The 20303-nt window shown below is 39.9% G+C and overlaps 1 protein-coding gene across 1 annotated transcript in view; it reads left to right on the plus strand.

Annotated features, from left to right (window-relative positions):
* The window catches only part of LOC122813933 (zinc finger protein 480-like), a 177380-nt gene that overhangs the window by 35909 nt on the left and 121168 nt on the right, over positions 1-20303 (plus strand). The window contains exon 2 of the mRNA XM_044086479.1: positions 2858-2953. Within this exon, the coding sequence (XP_043942414.1) occupies positions 2858-2953 (96 nt within the window). The remainder of the gene's footprint in view (positions 1-2857; positions 2954-20303) is intronic.

Below are 20303 nucleotides of genomic sequence, written 5' to 3' on the forward strand. Positions count from 1 at the left end.
GACAATAGAGGTATGACTGCCGAATCCTACACAAATGCACTTTATAAGCACTTACACGAGTGCATGGATCATGCTATCCCTAATAGAACCAAGATGTTATCCTCCAAAAAAAGGAAGCCAATCTGGTGGTCCTCTGCCATAAACAAACTCTACAACAGAAGAAAGAAACTGTTTCAAAAAAGAGTAAAATCCCATGACTGGAGGAACTCCCTGGTCAACCTCAGTAAGAAGCTGAGATCCCTCATAAAATCCTCCAAAGCTAGTTACAAAAACAAAATTGTGACTGATTCTAACGACAACCACAAAGCATTCTATAGCTATGTCAAGAATCTAAATGGGAACACTCAGATCTGCTCTGAGTTACAGCACAATGGCACTAAATATACAGAACCAACTGATATTGCCAACATCCTAGTAGATAGGTTCAGTGCTAACTTTACCCCCCCTCATCCCCTAGAGGGCCCATCACTATACCGGAAGAATGCAAAGTTCCTATAATCATGGCTGCACTGGTAAAAAACACACTCTGCAAAGCCAAGAACACAGCATCCATGGGACCTGACAATATCACAGGCTGCGTTCTACACGAACTACAGAATGAACTGGCAACCTACCATAGTACAATGTCCAATCATAGCCTCACCTCAGGCTTTGTACCCACTGAATGGTGCACCGCGACTGTTATCCCACTCCACAAAGGGTGAGCCATGACGGACCCCGGGAACTGCTGCCCCGTTAGCCTGACGAGCCTGGTCTGCAAGGCCATGGAACGTATTGTCGTGGAACTCCTAAACAAAGACATTGGTAATCTCCAAACTGTGGACCCTACCCAGTTTGGATTTGTAAAAGGCAGATCATGTCTTCTAAACCTGATTGACTTCTTTGAAGCAGTCACCAAAGCCATAGATGAGGGTAAAATGGTTCACACAGCTTATCTAGATCTCGCCAAGGCTTTTGACACCATCCCCCACTCTGGAATTATAGATAAGCTCACTAAACTAGGTATAAATCCCTATGTAACAAGATGGGTTGCCAACTGGCTCACGGACAGAACCCACACTGTGAAAGTAGCGGATTCCAAATCTGACATCAGACCAGTGACAAGTGGAGTACCACAGGGTTCAGTCCTGGGTCCTCTCCTGTTTGGTATCTACTTCTCTGAAGTGCAGGCCAACACAGAAGGTCTTTATTAACAAAGTTTGCAGATGACTGCAAACTAGGAGCCATAATCGAAACTCCTAACGATGTGGACAAACTACAAAAGGGCCTCACTGAGACAGATACCTGGTGTCAAAGCCATGGCCTGAAGTTCAATGCCAAAAAGTGTATTGTCATCCCTTTGGTAAAAACTCTGTACCCATGAACTACCACATAGCTGGTAGTCTACTTAATGCCGAAAATGTGATGAGACCTTGGGACACAGGTGGACAGTAGTCTCTACTTTGATAATCACATCGCCACAGTGGTCAGGAAATCCTTCTACGTGGCTCATCTCATCACAAAAGGATTCTCATCCAGAAAAAAAGAGGTCATTGTTCCCCTCTACTCATCACTCATTAGACCCATTATAGAGTACAACGCCCCTTTTGGTATGTACCTCACAAGAAATCTACAATGACTGGAAAGACCACAGAAATACCTCACAAAGAGGATTACTGGCCTCAAACAGATGCCCTTTGCAGACCGTTTCAAAAAACTACAGCTTTACTCCATCGCATATCGCCTACTCGGGGCAATCTCTGCCTAACATACAAAGCTATGTCACACCCAGAGCTGTTGCACATGCTCCACTTAAATCCCAATCCTCCGAGCTACACGCTCTAGGGACCTAAACCTTGTCACCACAATAAACAGAACATGCTGGAGGGATAGATTCCTGTCCCAGGGACTTCCCATACTCTGGAACAGACTACCTATCTATGTCAAACAGAGCTCCTCATTAGCACTCTTCAAGAAAAATATTGATGATTGGATGGGAAATGGGAAATTCACCCCGGGGATCACTTCTGTGGCTCTGCGCGACAGGGGCACAGGAAAATAATTTGCTTGGGTGGCGAAAGCCAGGGTACATTTTTTGGCTAGGCTTGTATGGGCCCTAGGGCCGATAACTTAGTAGTTCATCATAGGTAGGTACTAAGCTATATAGCTATATATAAGCCACAGTGCGTTGGTTTTCAGGATTTAGAAGATAACTGTATTTTGTGCCTCCATCCCCACATGTAAAGTGATTGTTATATTTTGGTGTCCCTGCCACAGTGCGCTGGTTTTCAGGATTTAGTAGATAACTCTGTATTTTGCGCCTCCATCCCCCCATGTAAAGTGATTGTTATATTTTGGTGTCCCTGCCACAGTGCGCTGGTTTTCAGGATTTAGTAGATAACTCTGTATTTTGTGCCTCCATCCCCACATGTAAAGTGATTGTTATATTTTGGTGTCCCTGCCACAGCTCGCTGGTTTTCAGGATTTAGTAGATAACTCTGTATTTTGTGCCTCCATCCCCACATGTAAAGTGATTGTTATATTTTGGTGTCCCTGCCACAGTGCTGGTTTTCAGGATTTAGTAGATAACTCTGTATTTTGTGCCTCCATCCCCACATGTAAAGTGATTGTTATATTTTGGTGTCCCTGCCACAGTGCGCTGGTTTTCAGGATTTAGTAGATAACTCTGTATTTTGTGCCCCCATCCCCACATGTAAAGTGATTGTTATATTTTGGTGTCCCTGCCACAGTGTGCTGGTTTTCAGGATTTAGTAGATAACTCTGTATTTTGTGCCCCCCCCCCCCATATGTAAAGTGATTATTACATTTTGCTGCTCTTATTTGTTTCTTATTTAATTTAGTTTGTTAAAATCTACAGGACAAGCTGAAAACATTATTATCATCCCTGGAACTAAAAGTCCGAGATCTTAACGATTTACAAACCAAGAATGAGACTGAATTCCTGGAGGTACAGGTAAGTAAATTTACTATGGTTTGTTCTGAATGTTATCAGTACAAGTAGTCTGCAACAAAACTGCAGGAAGTAAGCATTATGCTTTGCAGGTCTGCATTGCAGTACTTTAAAAATAATTTCATAGCATACGCTATTAACTATATGTAATTAGAGTATGTGAACTATCTGTTTTACTGTATTATATTTTTATGACTTGGGGCAATGATGAAGAAAGAAGTCATTTTGAAAGCCTAATGTGTCATGGGGTTATAATGTTTAAGGAATCATGTTGACTGACTGAATCTCTTTCACTGAAGTATCATTGGTCGAAAATGAAAAAAAAAAAGCCACATACCACTTTCAGTGAACACAATTTATTTTTTCTGGGACACAAGCCTATTTACAACCCATGTTCTGTAGTCCCCTACAGTGCCGATGTTAGCATTTTGGTTGCCCCCAGCAAATGTCACTTTCAGGGCCCCTAGTCTAAGTATCACTGTGTTGCTACCCTCTTACCTAAGCAACCTTTTAGTTCACACTTCGAACTTTTAGGAGTAGTGCACACACACTCGCCTGTAGCTACAATGCTCTTACATTATGTACAACACTTGGCCCATCTCACAAGGGGACAGTTACATTTACTGTCATTTAGTTGCAACAGTGATGCATTACAAGTTTATACACAGGTCTGTACTTGGCTGAAATGGCGACCTTGGTCAACTTTTCAGCCCAACCCCCCCCCCCCCCACACACACACACACACACAGCATTCCTCCTCTCCGTTTCCCCCCCATCATAGGCACCTCATACTATGTACATTATGTTTTGTCTTCCTTGTCACATATTTTGCCTTGCTCTTCAGCTTTTTCAAACAGCTATCTTTTTACTTGCTTTGAAGTGCATTTAATTTGTTTTTATTTGCATTTTACCAACCTTTTCATTAAATGGTGGCTTGAACAGAAATTTATAATTAAGGAAAGAAATTTACTGTTCAGCTTTAGTTTTCTTTGCATCCTTTCAACATAACTTTCCCTGACCAAGCCAGTGCAGTAGTAACCATTTAGGAAATAGTTCGGATAAGCCAGAGCCCAAGAAGCCATAAGGTTATATATGTTCTGGGAAACATTTCAGAGCATTTTCCCAACCTTTTAATCCAATGGTGGCCTAAACAAAAGGCGTGAGTAAGAAACATTTGTCTCTTTTTTTTTTATTCTTTCAAGGAAGATACAAGTTGTGCCCAAAGCTTCACTGAGATTGACAAAATAGTAGCCAACAGTAAACTAACAAACCATTTGTTGTGAGGATACACAGGTCTTGTTTGGGAATACTGCCTGCCTCCCTAAACCTCACAAGAAGACAGTCTCTACTTATGCATTCAGTCACTACTTATGCATCCTCTGGTGTTTGACTGGGATAAAAGCAGAGGTTCAAATTGCCACAGTCATGTGTTTTAAGTGACTACTGACATACATATACATCAAATGCCTCATCACTCCTAACCCCCAATGGCAGCCACCTGTATATGTCCCTGATGTGTGATTGTGAGTAAAGTGAAAAAAAAAAAAGCTAATGATTCCAGTAATGTATTCTACTTTGTTGCTTCTAGACAGTACACTGCCCCTACACAAGCTATTGTATCCCCCTTTGTGCAATTCTGACGTCTTTGAGAAAAATAAAAGGAACAATGACCACACTGTCCTCAGCTGAAACATATCTAAGGTTTGACTGTGAAAAGTAAAGAAGTAATAACCGTACAATCCCCCCCCCGCCACACACACACACACACATGCACATAACCTACAGCAGCTTCCTGCACACGCATCTGATCAAGGCAGGTTTTAGAATGGGTACAGTTGAGAGCAAAGCAACCATCAGCATTATTCTAACGGTGTCATATTCCAGCCCTGTGAGAGCAGAGGCCATCTTCAGCTTTATCCTAACAGTTTCATGTCACAACCCGTTGATAGCAGAGGCCATCATCAGCTTTATCCTAACAGTGTCATATTACAGCCCTGTGAGAGCAGAGGCCATCATCAGCTTTATCCTAACAGTGTCCTATCACAGCCCTGTGAGAGCAGAGGCCATCATCAGCTTTATCCTAACAGTCTCATATCACAGCCCTGTGAGAGCAGAGGCCATCATCACCTTTATCCTAACAGTGTCATATCACAGCCTTCAGCTTTCTCCTAACAGTGTAATTTATTTTTTTATTTTACATTTGTTAACCGGGAGACTCCGACTGGACACAGGTCCATTTTCAGCAGAGGCATGGGGAGAAAAGCTCCAAGTTAGTTAAGTTACAAGTTGGTACAACAAGTTGGTACAGATGTAATCAGCATCGACAGAGAGAGGTCAACATCAACATAATACAAAGGTTACATGTGCATTAATGCTATAAGTCTATACCGTCATAAAGATTTTTTTTTTTTTTTTTTACCTAGTAGGGAGAGCATCAAGAGAGTAGGCCTTTAACAGGGAAAAGAGGCCTAGAGCTGATAGGGTTGTGTAATTGTTAGGATACAATTTGAGAGATAGTATTAGATTACGAGGTTACCATTTATTAGGGTTCAGTTTTGTAAGTACAGTTCTTAATTCCTATGGGTATATAGTGGCTGATTCTACAAGGAACTTGACAGTGCTTTGTAGGATTCAACATACATTGTTGGAGATTGTACTGATTTGCCATGGTCTGGATTATCCTGGGGAGTAGCATGAGCATAGCCAATTATTAGAGTAATGTTTTTTTAGGAGGTGTTTAAATTGTGTTGGGGAGATCGTGGAGGTTATGTGGTTTGGAAGTGTATTCCAGGACTGGGCTATTGTGCAGGCAAATAGGGATTTACCTGCTTCATTTTTGTGTCTGATAACTTTTATTAGGTTCTGGTTGCTAATTCTTAGTTCTCTAGAGGTAGTATAAGGCTGTATAATACCCTGAAGGGCTGTTTTTTTTTCAAGTAGATGGTAAAGCTTATGTGCTGTTGAGATTTGATTCAGTAATAGTACATGGGGTAGCTCTAGCCAATTGAGCTGTTTTAGGGATGTACAATGGTGGGACCTATGTATGGCTTCAGTGGCAAACTTGGCACTCTTGTTGTAACAAGACTCCATTTTGTTTAGTTCTTTTTGACTCAGGTTGATTAATATGGGGGAGGCATAAAGTTGGATGGATAGCAGGTGGGTTCTAGTGATCATAGTTTTAGTATGTGTTGTCATGAATTGTTTGTTTCTATAGAGTAGGCCTAGTTTCTTGTTGACTTTTTTGATGGTTTGTGCTGTATGGATATCAAATTTTAGTTGGTGATCGATCTCTACACCTAGTAGTTTTGTGTGTGGTGTTGGTGTGATTTGAATATTACTTTTGAAGTTTATGGTTTCTTTCATTTGAGGAATGGGATCTTCCAGGATTGAACAGAATCAGTTTTGTTTTGTTGGGATTGAGAATAAGTTTGATGTTGGCAAACCATGTTTCAGCTAGAGTGAAGTTTGATTGGGTAAGGGTTTGTAATTCTTTAATGTTTGGGGTGGCACATATAATGGTATCGTCAGCATATTGCACTACTGAGGCAGTGGGTAGGGCTGAAGAGATATTAGTGAAAAAAGAGAACAGTAGAGGGCCTAGGATAGATCCTTGGGGGACTCCTATTGAGACTGGCAGTAGGGTGGACAGTTTATCTTGCCATAAATGTGCTTGATGTTGGTCAGATAAGTAATTGTGAAAACAACTTATTGTGGCAGAGCAAAGATTTAGGTTAGTCAGAGTTTGGAGAAACATATTATAATTCACCATGTCAAAGGACTTTGATAGGTCTAAAAAGATGGAAGATGCAAATAAGCCTTTGTTCCTGTGGTGGTTTACTGTGTTGGTATAGCTAAGGAGAGCAGTGATGGTGCTGTTGGAGGTTCTAAAGCCATGTTGAGTTTTGGATAGCAGATTGTTTTGTTAGAGGTAATGTATTCGCTGGAAATGGACAACTCTTTCCAGTATTTTGGATAGAGGGGCTAGGATAGCAATTGGGCAGTAGTTGGTCAGTTCTAGGGAAGTACCACGTTTATGAAGTGGTATATGTAAAGTTTTCCATAAGATGGGTACTTTATGTTCAGATAGAGATCTGTTTATGAGGATGGATACAGGCTAGGATATGGCCTCTGCTGATATCTGTCGGAAATCTGCTGGTAATTTGTCAGTGGCTAGGGTAGTAGCTTTAAGTTGCTGAAGGAGTTTTGAGATTGTCTTGGTTGGGACTGGTTGTAGGCAGAAGGTAGTAGGGGTGTGTTTGTTTTTCATTATTGTGGAATTGGGTGGATAAGTTGTGTTGAAGTATTTGTGTTTGGTTGGGCATTTGCTAGTTTTACTTCAGTGGTGCGGTAGCATTGTTGCCTCGCAGCAAGAGGTTCTCCCGTTCGATTCTCAGCTGGAATGTGGGGAGTGCCTTCTGTGTGGAGTCTGCATGTCCTCCCCGTGGTTGGGTGGGCGTTCGAAAGACATGCGTAAATGGGCGTGCCTTTGAAGGTTAAACATCAAGCTGGCACCTCGGCGTTCGTCAAAATCTACTGCCAATCATTAGCGGACCGGAGTTCCACTGTGGCGACCCCTAACCAGGAAAAGCCGAAAGACAACAACAACAACTTGTTTCAGTGAAGAAGTTGTTGAATTGTGTGGGGATATTGGTATCATTATTTTGGAGTACAGGGGTTGGGGTGGAGGCTTTTCCTGGGTATAGTATTTTATTTATGCTGGACCAGAATTTTTGTGGGTTATATTCATATTTCTCTTGAGTGTTTCTATAGTAGTTAGTTTTGTCAGCTTTAATCTGTCTTTTGGCTTTATTACGAAGTTCTAGGTAGTTTTGCCTTAGTGTAGGGGATTTATCCTTTTGAAACAATATCCAGCTTTTGTCTTTCTTTCATTGTGTTTTTAGTCTCCTTTGTGAGCCATGGGGCATAGTTGTTTTTTATCCTTACTGTTCTAGCTAGAGGGTGCGTGGTAGTTTAAAATTTCTAGAAAGGTAGTGTTAAAGTATTGCACAGTATTGTCGAGGGGTAGTTTAATGGGGGTCCAGTCACAGCAGTTTAGTGATTTGGTAAAGTCTGTGGCTTTGAAGTTCCTTTTGTTGCAGATGATTCTAAGGATGGGTTATTTGATGTGTTGGTTAGATCTATTCCTAATTAGGTTGGCTGGTGATTGCTTAAGACTGTCAGGGAGACACCCTGACTGTTGTACAAGGGAGGGATGGGATAACAGTATCCAGTCTAAGATGGAATGATGTTTAGTTGCTTTGTCAGTTCTGGTGGGCTGGATATTATTTGGGTGAATCGGTGGTGGATGATGTGGGTAGAGGGGTTATGGTTAGAGCATTTGAGCCTATCTATGTTAAAGTCTCCTAGTACTATAGTTTCATGAGAAGGGAGTTTGTGGTCCAATTAAGTAGGTTTTCTGTTGTGTTGATGTTATTGCCTGGAGGGAGGTAGGCTCCTGCAATTACTATTTGTTTGTGAGAGTTTAGTTTAAATTTTGTCAGGATCAGTTCTATATCCTTCAGTTCCTGGGTATCACAGTCAAACTGTTACTGTTCCAGGGTGAGATTGTTTTGAAATAGGATTGCTACCCCTCCACCTTTTTTCTGTACTATATCCTTCCTTATTATGTTATAGCCTGGGGCTAGGATTTCATTATTTCTATGTTCAGGTTTAAGTCAGGTTTCAGTCAATACAACTGTTTATATAAGGTTAGTAGGGCATGAAGGTCCTGGATTTTGTTTAGTATACTTCTTATGTTTATGTTTAGGAAGAGGAGGGATGAGGTGGGTCTGTTGTAGATGGAGTTAATTGTGTTTGGGTTAGTAGTAGTATGAGTGGGTCCAACGTTGGGTTGTATGTCACCACAGCAGGTCAGTGTGAGTAGAAGGTGTAGGTAGAGTTTGGATAATTTGTGCAGTATTTTGTTTTTGTTTGTGAGAGGTGAGAGGGTTAGTTTTTGGTGTTAGATTATTATGATAATATGTGAGTGTCTTATAGGTATTAATGTCAGTATTAATGTCAGTTGGTATAATTGTGAAACATTTTAAGTGATTGTGGTTAGTTATGGATGTAGTCTGCCAAGGAGAAGGATTGTTGAGTTGAAGTTGGTAGTGGTAGGAAGAGAGGATGGCGAGAAGGAGTAGGGGAAGAATAATAGATGGATAGAATAATACTTTTAGTAGTATGTTTTTATGTGATTTGGGCATCTTAATCAGTATGAAGAGAGAGTAGTTAAGGTATAGCTGGTTTCCATGTGCTGGGTGAGGGGAATGGGGTGAGTAAGTAAGGGTGTGGCGTAAACAGGTTATGTAGTAGTTGATTGATGTGGAAGTGTAAAGTTTGTTAGAGGGTGTGGTGTCTAGTTTTCAATTTTGGTTGATTAATTGGGTAGTGAGGTAATTAGTAGTGGGTGTCGTTGTTAGGTATAAGTTACAGTGATCTAGGGGTGGGTGGGAAAGGGGGTAGGGTAGAGTAGGGAAATGGAGCATTGCTGCACCGGTTTGGAAGAGGCCCAACTTCCACAGAAACAATCAGAGTAAGTTGGTGAAGACGGAGGAGACTTATAGCTTCACTGTAATATGATTTATTTTATGCACAAATCTCTGAAGGGGAATTAGACAGCCCGAGGGCTGAGAACTAACTGGCACTGAGCAGGGAACAGAGTTAGTGTTGGGTATATTTGCACATCTATTTAGGTAGATAATACAGTCTTAGAGGTGGTAATAGGATAGGTTACAGGAGGGAAAGTGTATCTACTGGACTGAGAGTAAGGCTAGTGAGGTGAGTGGGGGTGCAGTTTCGGGAGGGTGGTGGTGGTGGCTAGGGTTATGTGAAAGATGGCCAAGTTAATAGAGGAGACCCGTGTGAGGATGAGGTATGAAAAAGGGACTGAGAAGGTGGTTAGACCAGTAGCGACTGGTAAGTGGACATTGGGTGATGGCAGAGAGAGATACTTTTAAGTGGAGATGGGGAGAGTGAGAGACAACGAGAGTGATTGAGCAAGTGAGTAAGGGGTTGGTGGGACACTAGAAGGTTGTAGTGTTTGGTAAGAGGGATGGGGCTTCCAGAGATGTGATTAAGCTGACCAGGTACCCTCAACATAGTGTCACATAAGTAGGCTAAGTAGGACTAAGTAGATTTTATATATATATATATATATATATATATATATATATATATATATATATATATATAAAACATACATTCTTTAGTTAAAATGGCACTGTTGTTGGAGAGGATTTCACTGAAGGTGCAACACGCAGGGGGAGCTGTGGTCTTTCCAAGTGGGTTAGGGTTTGAAGAAAACCTTAAAGTTTGGTGCCAGGGACCTGTAGGATTAGGATGGAGAAAATAAAACATTTGTGAGATACATGAATAGTAAGTTGAAATAGCAAGAGACAGATAGTAGGGAGGAGGAGGTGAGGTAAGGATAGGAGGGAGAGATTACTTGTGAAAAGGAAGTGGTAGATATAGTGGGAGAAAAGGAGTAGGGGTATAGGTGGAGTGGTAGTTAGAAGGCTATATTATTTGAGGGAGAGCAGTGAAGAGAAGATGGGATGAGGGGTGTGGAATAACAGGATAAGGATGTAGGGAGAAGTTAAGCAGCTAGTATAAGTTTCTAATACAGTTCTTACACAGTAGTATGCTTAGTTTTGTATGGTTGTAAGCTCTAGGATATTTGATAGCCACATTTAAATTATTAACAGCCATTAAAACACATTTCATTTAGTCATATCAGGACTTCTAACAGGGAACAAGTCAATACACAAATATGCACTGGTTTAGCTTTGTATGAAACAGGAAAGTACAGTCACAGTACAGCAAGGCAATTGCCTTTCTACTGATAATAACTTAAATTTACTGTATTAATACACAATGTTAGAGAATCCGAGAATCCAGACTAAACGTGAAACTAAGACCTAATTATATAGTTATAGTGTTTATGTACATGCTGTGTCTATAATAGTCTTAAAAAGTGTTAAATCAGGTCTCATTTAAGAGAATAACATAAATCTATTCCAGGAACACAGTAAATATTTATCTGAGTACTTTTAATATCATTAAATGTGATTTAAATCACATTGACCAATAGTACAATCACCTTAGAGAGTTGTGTAGAGCGTGCATTTGGTACTACAGATTAGTGAAGGAGCGTCTAGTTAAGTAAAACACCATCCCTAAAGCATGGAAAAATGCACATGGCCAGCAACTACGTGAAAGCGCTCCTATAGTGAGACATAATTCTCAATTTAGCACTGGTGGTAATATGTGCAGCCAGTTAGGTGGACAGTAAGATAGTAGGTTTGTAACACACATTTGACTAGCCTAGGACCTATGTGGGTGTCTTAATCCCCGGACAAGAATGTTGTATTTACTACAAAACACTAAACATAGAATGTGCTATGAAGCTGGACTAGGAACACCCATTAGACTAGCCTAGGGCCTATAGTGTGCTTTAATATTCAGCACAAGTTTACTTTTTCTGCCAGACACTGTACTGGGAGAGCTGTAAGGTGATATCAGATCACTGCTTTTGTAAAACAATAAGATATCACTGCCGAATCTGAGAGACTATTTGCAGCCCCTATAAGCCATTTAGCGTATGTCTACTTGTGTCTACTTATGTCTAGGAAAGCAGAGGATTCCACTGAAGGTGCAACACGCAGGGGAGTTGTGGTCTTTCCAAATGAGTTAGGGTTTGAAGAAAACCTTAAAGTTTGGTGCCAGGACCTGGTCAGTGTTAACACATCACCGTGTGTGAGGTTTAGGGGATAAGGAATGATCATATATCACAGCCCTCAGCTTTATCTGAACAGTGTCATATCACAGCCCTGTGAGAGCAGATGCCATCATCAGCTTTATCCTAACAGTGTCATATCACACCCCTGTTCAGATTAAACAGTATAATCAGAAAATTTATATTTTTCTCCTTATTTTTCCCAATCAGCAACAGTCCGTGATGAATAAGGGACATCCCTCTATCCATTTATATAGTCTGGGGAGACTCCTGAAAGATCTAATAGTCTGAATGTTGTGTGATATACTTTAATGCATAACTTTTGAAATACAATTACTTGTTAACTGCATGTTTTACTGATACCCAGAAGAATTGTGCATTATTAGGTGTGTGCACAGATTAATAATCAGTGATATTTTACACACAAATACACACACACACACACACACACACACACACACACACACACACACACACTAGCCATAGCAGTATTAGCCTGTGCTTATTTTAGCAAATAGCAATACATTGTGAAATGCTGGTTTGATGGTATGGAATAGTGCCAGCATCACTAGTTGGAGTTTTGTAAAGAACGATATTCTTTGAATATCAAACTGATGTGTACAAGATGCTTGTGTTACAAGTGTATTGGAACTATATGGCATTTGAATATCAAAGTGATTTGTACAGATTCTTATGTTACCAATGTATTGGAACTGTATGGCATTTGAACATCAAACTGATTTGTAAAGTTGCTAGTGTTGAAAAATGTATCGACAGTGGGTCCTGCTGGGCAAAGAAGGAACATGCATGTGAGACTGTATGTAAACATAGGACCCTGGAGGAGCAGAGTTTAATCAGCTAACTTACCTTAAGAAAAATAAGGGAAATGTAAATGAGCTGTTAAACCATTAAAATGGCATCCTACAGTGATGAGTAGGACTGGATATGGTAGGTCTGGGAGAGGCCATTGTTTAATAGCCTCTGTAAAGAAGGGAAGTACTGTAGTTGTTTCATTGCTCCAATACACTGTCATAAACATTCAGATGTGTGTTGTAGCGGTCTATGCAAAATTCTTGTCTCTACTTCAAAGGGGGGATACTGTGGGAACCTAGATTTAGGTGACTAGCTACGGTCATTCCACCAGACATCTTGGAAATTATGTTTTACATATTACAGTGGGAAGTCTCTGAGAACTGAGTATTTTGTTTTGCGCCTTACAACAAGAAGGACCATTCACCACATCATCTGACTTGCTCTATTAAATAAGAAGGGATTAGTATAGTTCTCCTAGATTCGGTCAGGAAAAATATAGTGAAGCTTAGTTTAGATATTGTTTTTCTTTTTGTCCAAGTCTGTCAGTCAGTGTTATTTTCAATATTTCCTTTGATTTGAACTCTCTCATTTACTGTAAACATATGTTCAGCATTTTCATGTTCTTTTATTATTTATTATTAAATGTATTTAAAACTTTTTATTGTGGCTGGTCGTTTTAGAAAGTATCTGACCTTTGAGAATGCTTATATTTCTTTGGTGACACTGTGTGGGGCATATCAGAAGCCTAGCTGTCTTGGTCAACTACTACCATTTGTATTGGTATTAATGTTACACAGTATATTTGGACACCCTTTATTAAGGGCCTTAGAGTAGCTGATTGTAGTGTGTCTGGTGACAATGACAACTACCTTGTACTTTGGGCAAAAGGGGGCACAGCAGGTAAATCTGTGCCAGCATTTCCCAGGTGTGTGTGTGTGTGTGTGTGTGTGTGTGTGTGTGTGTGTGTGTGTGTGTGTGTGTGTGTATGTGTGTCAGCTACTTGGAGCAGGGACATGAAGCACTAAGTTCACAGAAAAGGTGCTGGAGGACTTGGCATGTACAATTCGGCTGAGGACCTAACCCTTCAGATGGCACTAGTGGGGAGTCTTGCTGGGGACCTGGGGGGAGACAGATTTAGAGAAATCCAGACCCCCAAGCTGACTGTGGTCCCTGTGTGCTCTTAAGATAAATTGTACTTGGTGCAGAGAGCTGCATCTGGAATTAGTGTATCTATTTCTCCCAAAGCAGTCTCCCACTGGTGTCAGTGGTGAGGATTCAGGCTCCTTTATTACTGGTCCAGTGAGGGGTCATCACATATTGGTGGCACTGGTGGGTATCACAACTGGTACTGCCACACCAGATCAATGACTGCTGTGTAGCAGCTGCCAAACAGCAGCATGGATAAGTCATTTTTCTTTTCCTCATTGAGCAGTTATGTGTAGCTGTCACTGTACCTGATTTCACAGACCTTCCCTGATTTTGGTTATAATTTTGTTCTGTCTTTCAAAAGAGTTTGATTTGCTGATAAATCATTCAGGATTACAGTCGGTCAATAAATCCAGACATCAGAGTTTTATATTTCTTGTTGTCAAAAAAATGCATGCTAATGCAAAAAGTGTTATTCTATATATGTTTTAAGTGAATTAGAGTAATATTTAAAATGTGTTCCTGATTTTGAACTTTATTTGGCTATTATTTTTGGCATTGCAAAATTCTTCAGCATAGAAGTTGAGAGTTATAGTGTCTGGCATTCTGCTAGTATTTATAAACTTCTTTGAAAAAAAAAACAATCCCTGTAGATTCGAAGTATCAGCTCTTCAGAAAATCCAAGGTTTATACTGAGATCAGTCACTGTGGGCTGCTGATCTGTTTAGTGCTTGTCTTACTGATGTTCATTATTAGATTTATCCTAACAGGGTCCTATCACCTTCCTGTTCAGGTTAAAGTGCATATTCAGGAAATTAATACATTTTTTTATCCTCATTTTCCTCAACCAGCAGAAGCTTCTGTGGTACCCCCACACAGGCAAGGATGATTAAGGCCCCTCCCTGCAGCCATGAGTGTTGTGGGTACCTAAAGCTAGCAATGTTGTTAGTTTTAGTGGAGACCGTGTCCACCAGCAGGGTTTAACTAAGCCAGGGGCAGTATGTCAGTGATAAAATATTTAATGGAATTGTGAAGCAAGTTACTTGATAAAACACTGTTACTATAAGCAGAGATGTCTTTCACTGAATTTTAAAGGAGATGCAAATAAGAATTATTACCCACCTATTAATTAAGTATTAAGTATACCAGATTGTTGTACTAGCTTTTGTTGGTTTGACAGACATGTTATAAAATATCAGAATAAGATAATTTGCATAATTAAAGGACGAGGAATGAGAGCCTCCAGGCTTAATGCCTCTGAAGAAGTTTTTCTTTCTGAAGTTTCTGATTTAAGGGGGAGGTTGATTATGAGAGGGTATAATAAAATTGAGGTTGATAATATTTTAAATGTGACCCCTCCCTGAGGAACAATGTAGCGAGACCATACTTTTCTGAACAGAATATATCTTCTTATAATAGGTGATCTGTTACAGATTTGAATAGGATAGTTTCCATCCCTGTTCTCTATATAAATGATACTAAGGCTGTCGCACAAGTAATTAGTAAACACTGGGGAAGTTTGACTGCCGACCCCACGATAAAAGGAATTGTAGGAGATTCCCCCATTTTAGCTATAAGAATAAAAATGTTGGAAAAACTGCTTTGTTACCCTAAAACGTTTTCTGGTAGTACATGCAAGGCTGGCAATGTCCTACAACCTTGTGGGAGACTCGACTACTGTTGTTACATAGACAACAGTGGTTTCTTTATACATCCAGACACAGGACAGAAGTTTGTATTTAAGGTTGCAGCCAACTGTTTGAACTTGCATGTTGTTTATTTGACTTACTGTTTACAATGTAAAGTTTTTTATGGTGACTAAATTGATAGAATGTTAAAGGATAGAGTTGAGGAACATTTATATAGCATTCATATGGTTTGGCCAGCAATGCTTTGTCGAAGCATGTGAAGGATACTGATGAACAACATATGTTTAGGTTTCTAGTGATGGATGTGGTTAATCTCGGTTTGCTTGAGGGAATGTTCAGAATTTTACTGAGACGTTGGAAGTCAAATGGATTATTCATTTAAGAGCTGATCATGGTAGGGGTTTAAATGAGGAGGTCCCTTTAAACCTATTTTAAAGGGGTTCAGCCTTAGGACATAATATTTCATTATGTTTTATGTGTTTCAAAGTATTAGACTTTGTTTGAGATATGTTTTGATATGTTTTTATATCTGTATATGTTTGCTAGATATATATATATATATATATATATATATATATATATATATATTTCATTTTTTTTTTAGTGAGTTATTGATAGGAAATGCTTCATGATATTTGCTTAATTGGACTGTTGTTGGGGATGGTTCTGTACTCTAATTGGGCTATCAATGATTTGTATTTGATATTAATTGATAGTTGTTGATGAGGGTAAAGTTTTATGGTCTGAAGAAGCCATTGTGAAAGCGCTTACCAGTTATATATTTTTGTTTTACTTATTAAATGATGTATTTTATGACTCCTTGGATTTTGTTTTATCCCATTGTTGTTGTTAGTTTTTGTGCTATAAGACAAGGGCAATTGTAATAAATTATCGACCGTGTTAAGTTTTCTTGAGTGAGTTTGTAATCCTCTGGGAGGCAATATATACAAAACACTTAAGAATTTGATTAGATGATAAGGTTGAAAGCACAAGGGAATTGCAAGATGTTTTAAAGGTGGAAGTTGACAGGATTACAATTTGATCAAAGGGTGCAGTCTTTGCACTTTTATGTCCTGCCCATGCTGCTGTGTTCTTTCAATCATTTCCAGTTAGTGCCCTGAGTATTTTTGAAGGCAGTTAAGAATATAATGAGAATTTATATATATATATATATATATATATATATATATATATATATATATATATATACACACACACACACACACACACACACACAAGTCCATTTTTCGATCACTCACTCTCCATGTTTCTAGACTCACTCTAGTGGATCTGGTACTGGGGAGAGACACAAGCCACCAGGGGAACTACAAGAGTGCCCTAACAGTACTAAAACTATGATAGCGGTCAGTGGGTGGGGTAAACCATGGGAGGAAAGACGAGTCCGAGGGACAAGTGTGTGTGTGTGTGTGTGTGTGTGTGTGTGTGTGTGTGTGTGTGTGTGTGTTTGAATGGGTACTTGTGTTTGTGTGGAAAAGTGACTGTAGGGAGGATGTCATTGCCTGCATGAGCCACAGTTTGCTACTGCAACACGCAGATCAGCAATGGTCAGTAATGATCTGCATGTTGTAGTAGTAACTGTGATTTAGAAACATGGAAATTAGCCAGTTCTGAGGTCTTGCCTTGTTGCTGCTGACATGTCTCGGAGTCATAAATTATCCATGATCACAGCAGGGCCTACTACATCCTTTCATGAATCTCCAGTCTTGTTGTTTACAGTAATGGTTACTAAGAAGGTTATTACAAAGAATTGGAAAACAGATCTATTTCCAAACTTAGACAATGTAGTGGAGATGGATGAGTAGGTTAAAAGGGAGACTGATATGGCTAAAACAATTTCATGGATTAAATATGTTGCTGTCTGTCTACTGTTGCATTAAGTATAAAGGAGTACCGTGACAAATGAAAATAAGGGTTGTTTTATGTATTTAATTGGAAAGGAAACTTGCTGTTAAGTGAAAAACTTTTGCTATGCTGCATTAGCTTGGTATTTTTGATTTTAAAAGTTTGGGGAGCTGACTAACTATTTTGAATGCAATACTCACCTTCTGGCCTGTTTTGTATCTTCTTTGCTCAAGAATTCAGGAAACTGCCTCCGAAAATAAAGGTTAATTTTTAAATATCACTGTAATTCACTTACAGAGGTAATGGAATGACAAGTTTTATATTGACATGCATCTTCTGAGCAATAATAATTATGAAACTCTAATGTCAAGCATTATTAACTTACTGTAATCCTCAATGAATTTCCAGAAAATCAATAATTTGCAAAGGACAGAGCACAAATATGGGACAATATTAGGGGCATTTGAGAGTTATTCCTTCTGGTAGTTGAAATATAGTTTTTTTTTTTTAAGTAACTTATGCTTTATAGCTGCACTGTATGACTTCTTTATATGGTTATCTTTGCTGAATGCATTGGAAATTTCATCTTTTAAAATGGTTATACTTAATATTGGTAAAATAAGATGTTCTTATTGGTAAAATAAGATGTTCTTAGTGTGCTGCATGTGCTATTTCCAATCAGGATTGGCAAAGTTTGTGTGAGTAGCATCTGTTATGATGGAAATTTACAATTAATGGGTGCAATCTGATATGGGGTTGGTAAAAAATGAGGACATAATATTATAATATTGTGCTGCTTCAAATGATATATGTGATGAAGATTGTAGTAGTTTAGTATACGATTGATCCTGACAGTATCGTATTGCATTGCTTTGAATGTAATAATGTTGAACTTTGATAAATATTTTCTATTATAGCATCATAGGAGATTCTTATAGCAATAACCCACGCCTGGGTGTGGGTAATGCGGGATTTACCCGGTAGGGCGGACCAAACAAAGACAACCGTGGTAAATCCGCATTACCCACACCCAGAAGTAGGTTATTGCTATTATACTATGACATTATTTAAGAAAAGAAATAATTACTTTTCTTAAATAATGGCATTATATAATGCCTCTTTGCTGCCCTTCCGCAGCTGTCTGGTATCCGCAGCAGTTCTAATGTACTGCGCATGCCTACGCAGTACATCAGAGCTGTGGCCAAAAGCAATGGAGAAAGCAAGATCTCTGTTGCTTTTTACTGTTTCGCTATGTTATGGGTTTAACATAGTGAGATAGCTTTAAAATAAGCTAACAGAGATGTCCGTCGATTATTTTAAAGCTGTCTCGCTATGTTAAACCTATTTAACATAGCGAAACAGTAAAAAGCAACGGAGATCTTAAATGGGTTTAACATAGCGAGACAGCTTTAAAATAAACAACGGAGATCTCCGTTGCTTTTTTTAAACCTGTGTCGCTATGTTAAACTCTTAACATAGTGAGACAGTGTTTTAAAAGAGACTTATACTATTGGAAAAAGTCCGGGCGACCGGACCTTTTTCCATTAGTATAAGTCTGTTTACAATGTGCACGCTGGCCAATCAGCGTGCACGTTTTGGAATATTAATGGGGGGGGTCATGGTATTATAGGTTATTAATCCTGAGCCCCTTGTAAGCCTAGCCAAGAATTTATCCCATGTTCCAGCAAGTCAGCATCTGGGTGGAATACCAGGCGTGAATTTTTTGTTCCTTGTCAGGTTATCCAGGTTGTACTTAAAAAGGGATAATGAGGTACTCTGCTTGACTTGGAGAGGGAGTCTATTCCACAGAAGTAGGAGTCTCTGGAACACAAATCAGTCCCACCAACAAGTCCTATTGATGTCACAGACCTGGTTGATATTGCACATGTGGGTTACTCGAGTGGAGCTTGACTTGCGGATATGCAGCAGTCCCATCAAGATGGGGTCTAAGATTGCTTTGTGTGCCAGACAGACGTCACCTCTGAGGAGTCTGTGAGGGACAGGGCTTTTAGCCTATCTGTGTATGGTAGATGTTTGAGACCCTGGATCCTCCTGGTGAGGAACCTCTGTTTTTGTCTCCAGCTGCTGCATGTCCTTAGTGAGGTAAATGCCGAAAGGGCACATTGTACTCAATAATGGGTCTTATAAGGGAAAAATACAGAAAGGTTATGACCTCCTTGTCCCTGGACGAGATGCCCTTCCAAATGAAGTGGGCCATGTAAAAAGCCTTCTGTACAATGGAGGCAATATGGTGGTCAAAAGTCAGGTTGTTATCAACTTAGGTGCCCAAGTTTCTCATGACTGATTGTGTGCTTAGGACCTTGTTATCAAGGTGATATTTTGGGGGGAACGTCACTCTCCCCAATGGGGGATGATGCTTTTTTTGGCATTCAGTTTGAGGCCATGTTTCTGGCACCAGTCATTTGTTTGGGTGAGACCCTCTTGGTTTGCCCATGTCACTAGGGTAATTGGTGACGATGCCCAGCTTGCAGTCATCTACAGATGTGGTCAGCCACAGCCCACTGGTTTTGGCATGCATCTCAGAAAAGTATATCCCAAACAACAAAGGCCCCAAGACCGAGCTCTTGGGTACGCCACTCATTACAGGTCTACTGCTTGAGATGGCTTCCCCTATTTTGACTAGTCTGATTCTATCACTGAGCCAGTTTGCTACCCATCTGCTAGCACACGGATTGATGCCTAGTTGAGAGAGTTTATCTTTTTATACCAGAGTAGGGAATAGTATCAAAAGCTTTGGCTTGGTCAGGGTAGGCAGTGTGCACCATCTTCCCCTCATCTATGGCTTCGGTGACTGTCTGAAAGAAGTTGACCAAGTTTAACGAGCATGTCCTCCCCTTGATGAAAGCAAAGTGGGATCAATTGTTTGGAGGTTTCCAGTGTCCTTATTAATGAGATCACTGATAATCCATTGCAAGGCCTTGCAGATCTGGCTAGTTAGACTGCTAGGTCTATAATTTCCTGGATCGGTGGATGCTCCATCTTTGTGCAAAGGGATGACCGTGGCTGTCTTCCACTCAGCTGAGATGAAGCCAGTGCTTAGGCTTTGGTTGAATAGGGTGCTTAACAATGCTGCTAGTTCTGGCCTGAGTTCATGTAGGATGCAGCCTGGGGTATTATTGGGTCC

This window comes from Protopterus annectens, chromosome 10.part0 (assembly GCF_019279795.1).
Source record: "Protopterus annectens isolate FY-2018-M chromosome 10.part0, PAN1.0, whole genome shotgun sequence".
NCBI lineage: Eukaryota > Metazoa > Chordata > Ceratodontiformes > Protopteridae > Protopterus > Protopterus annectens.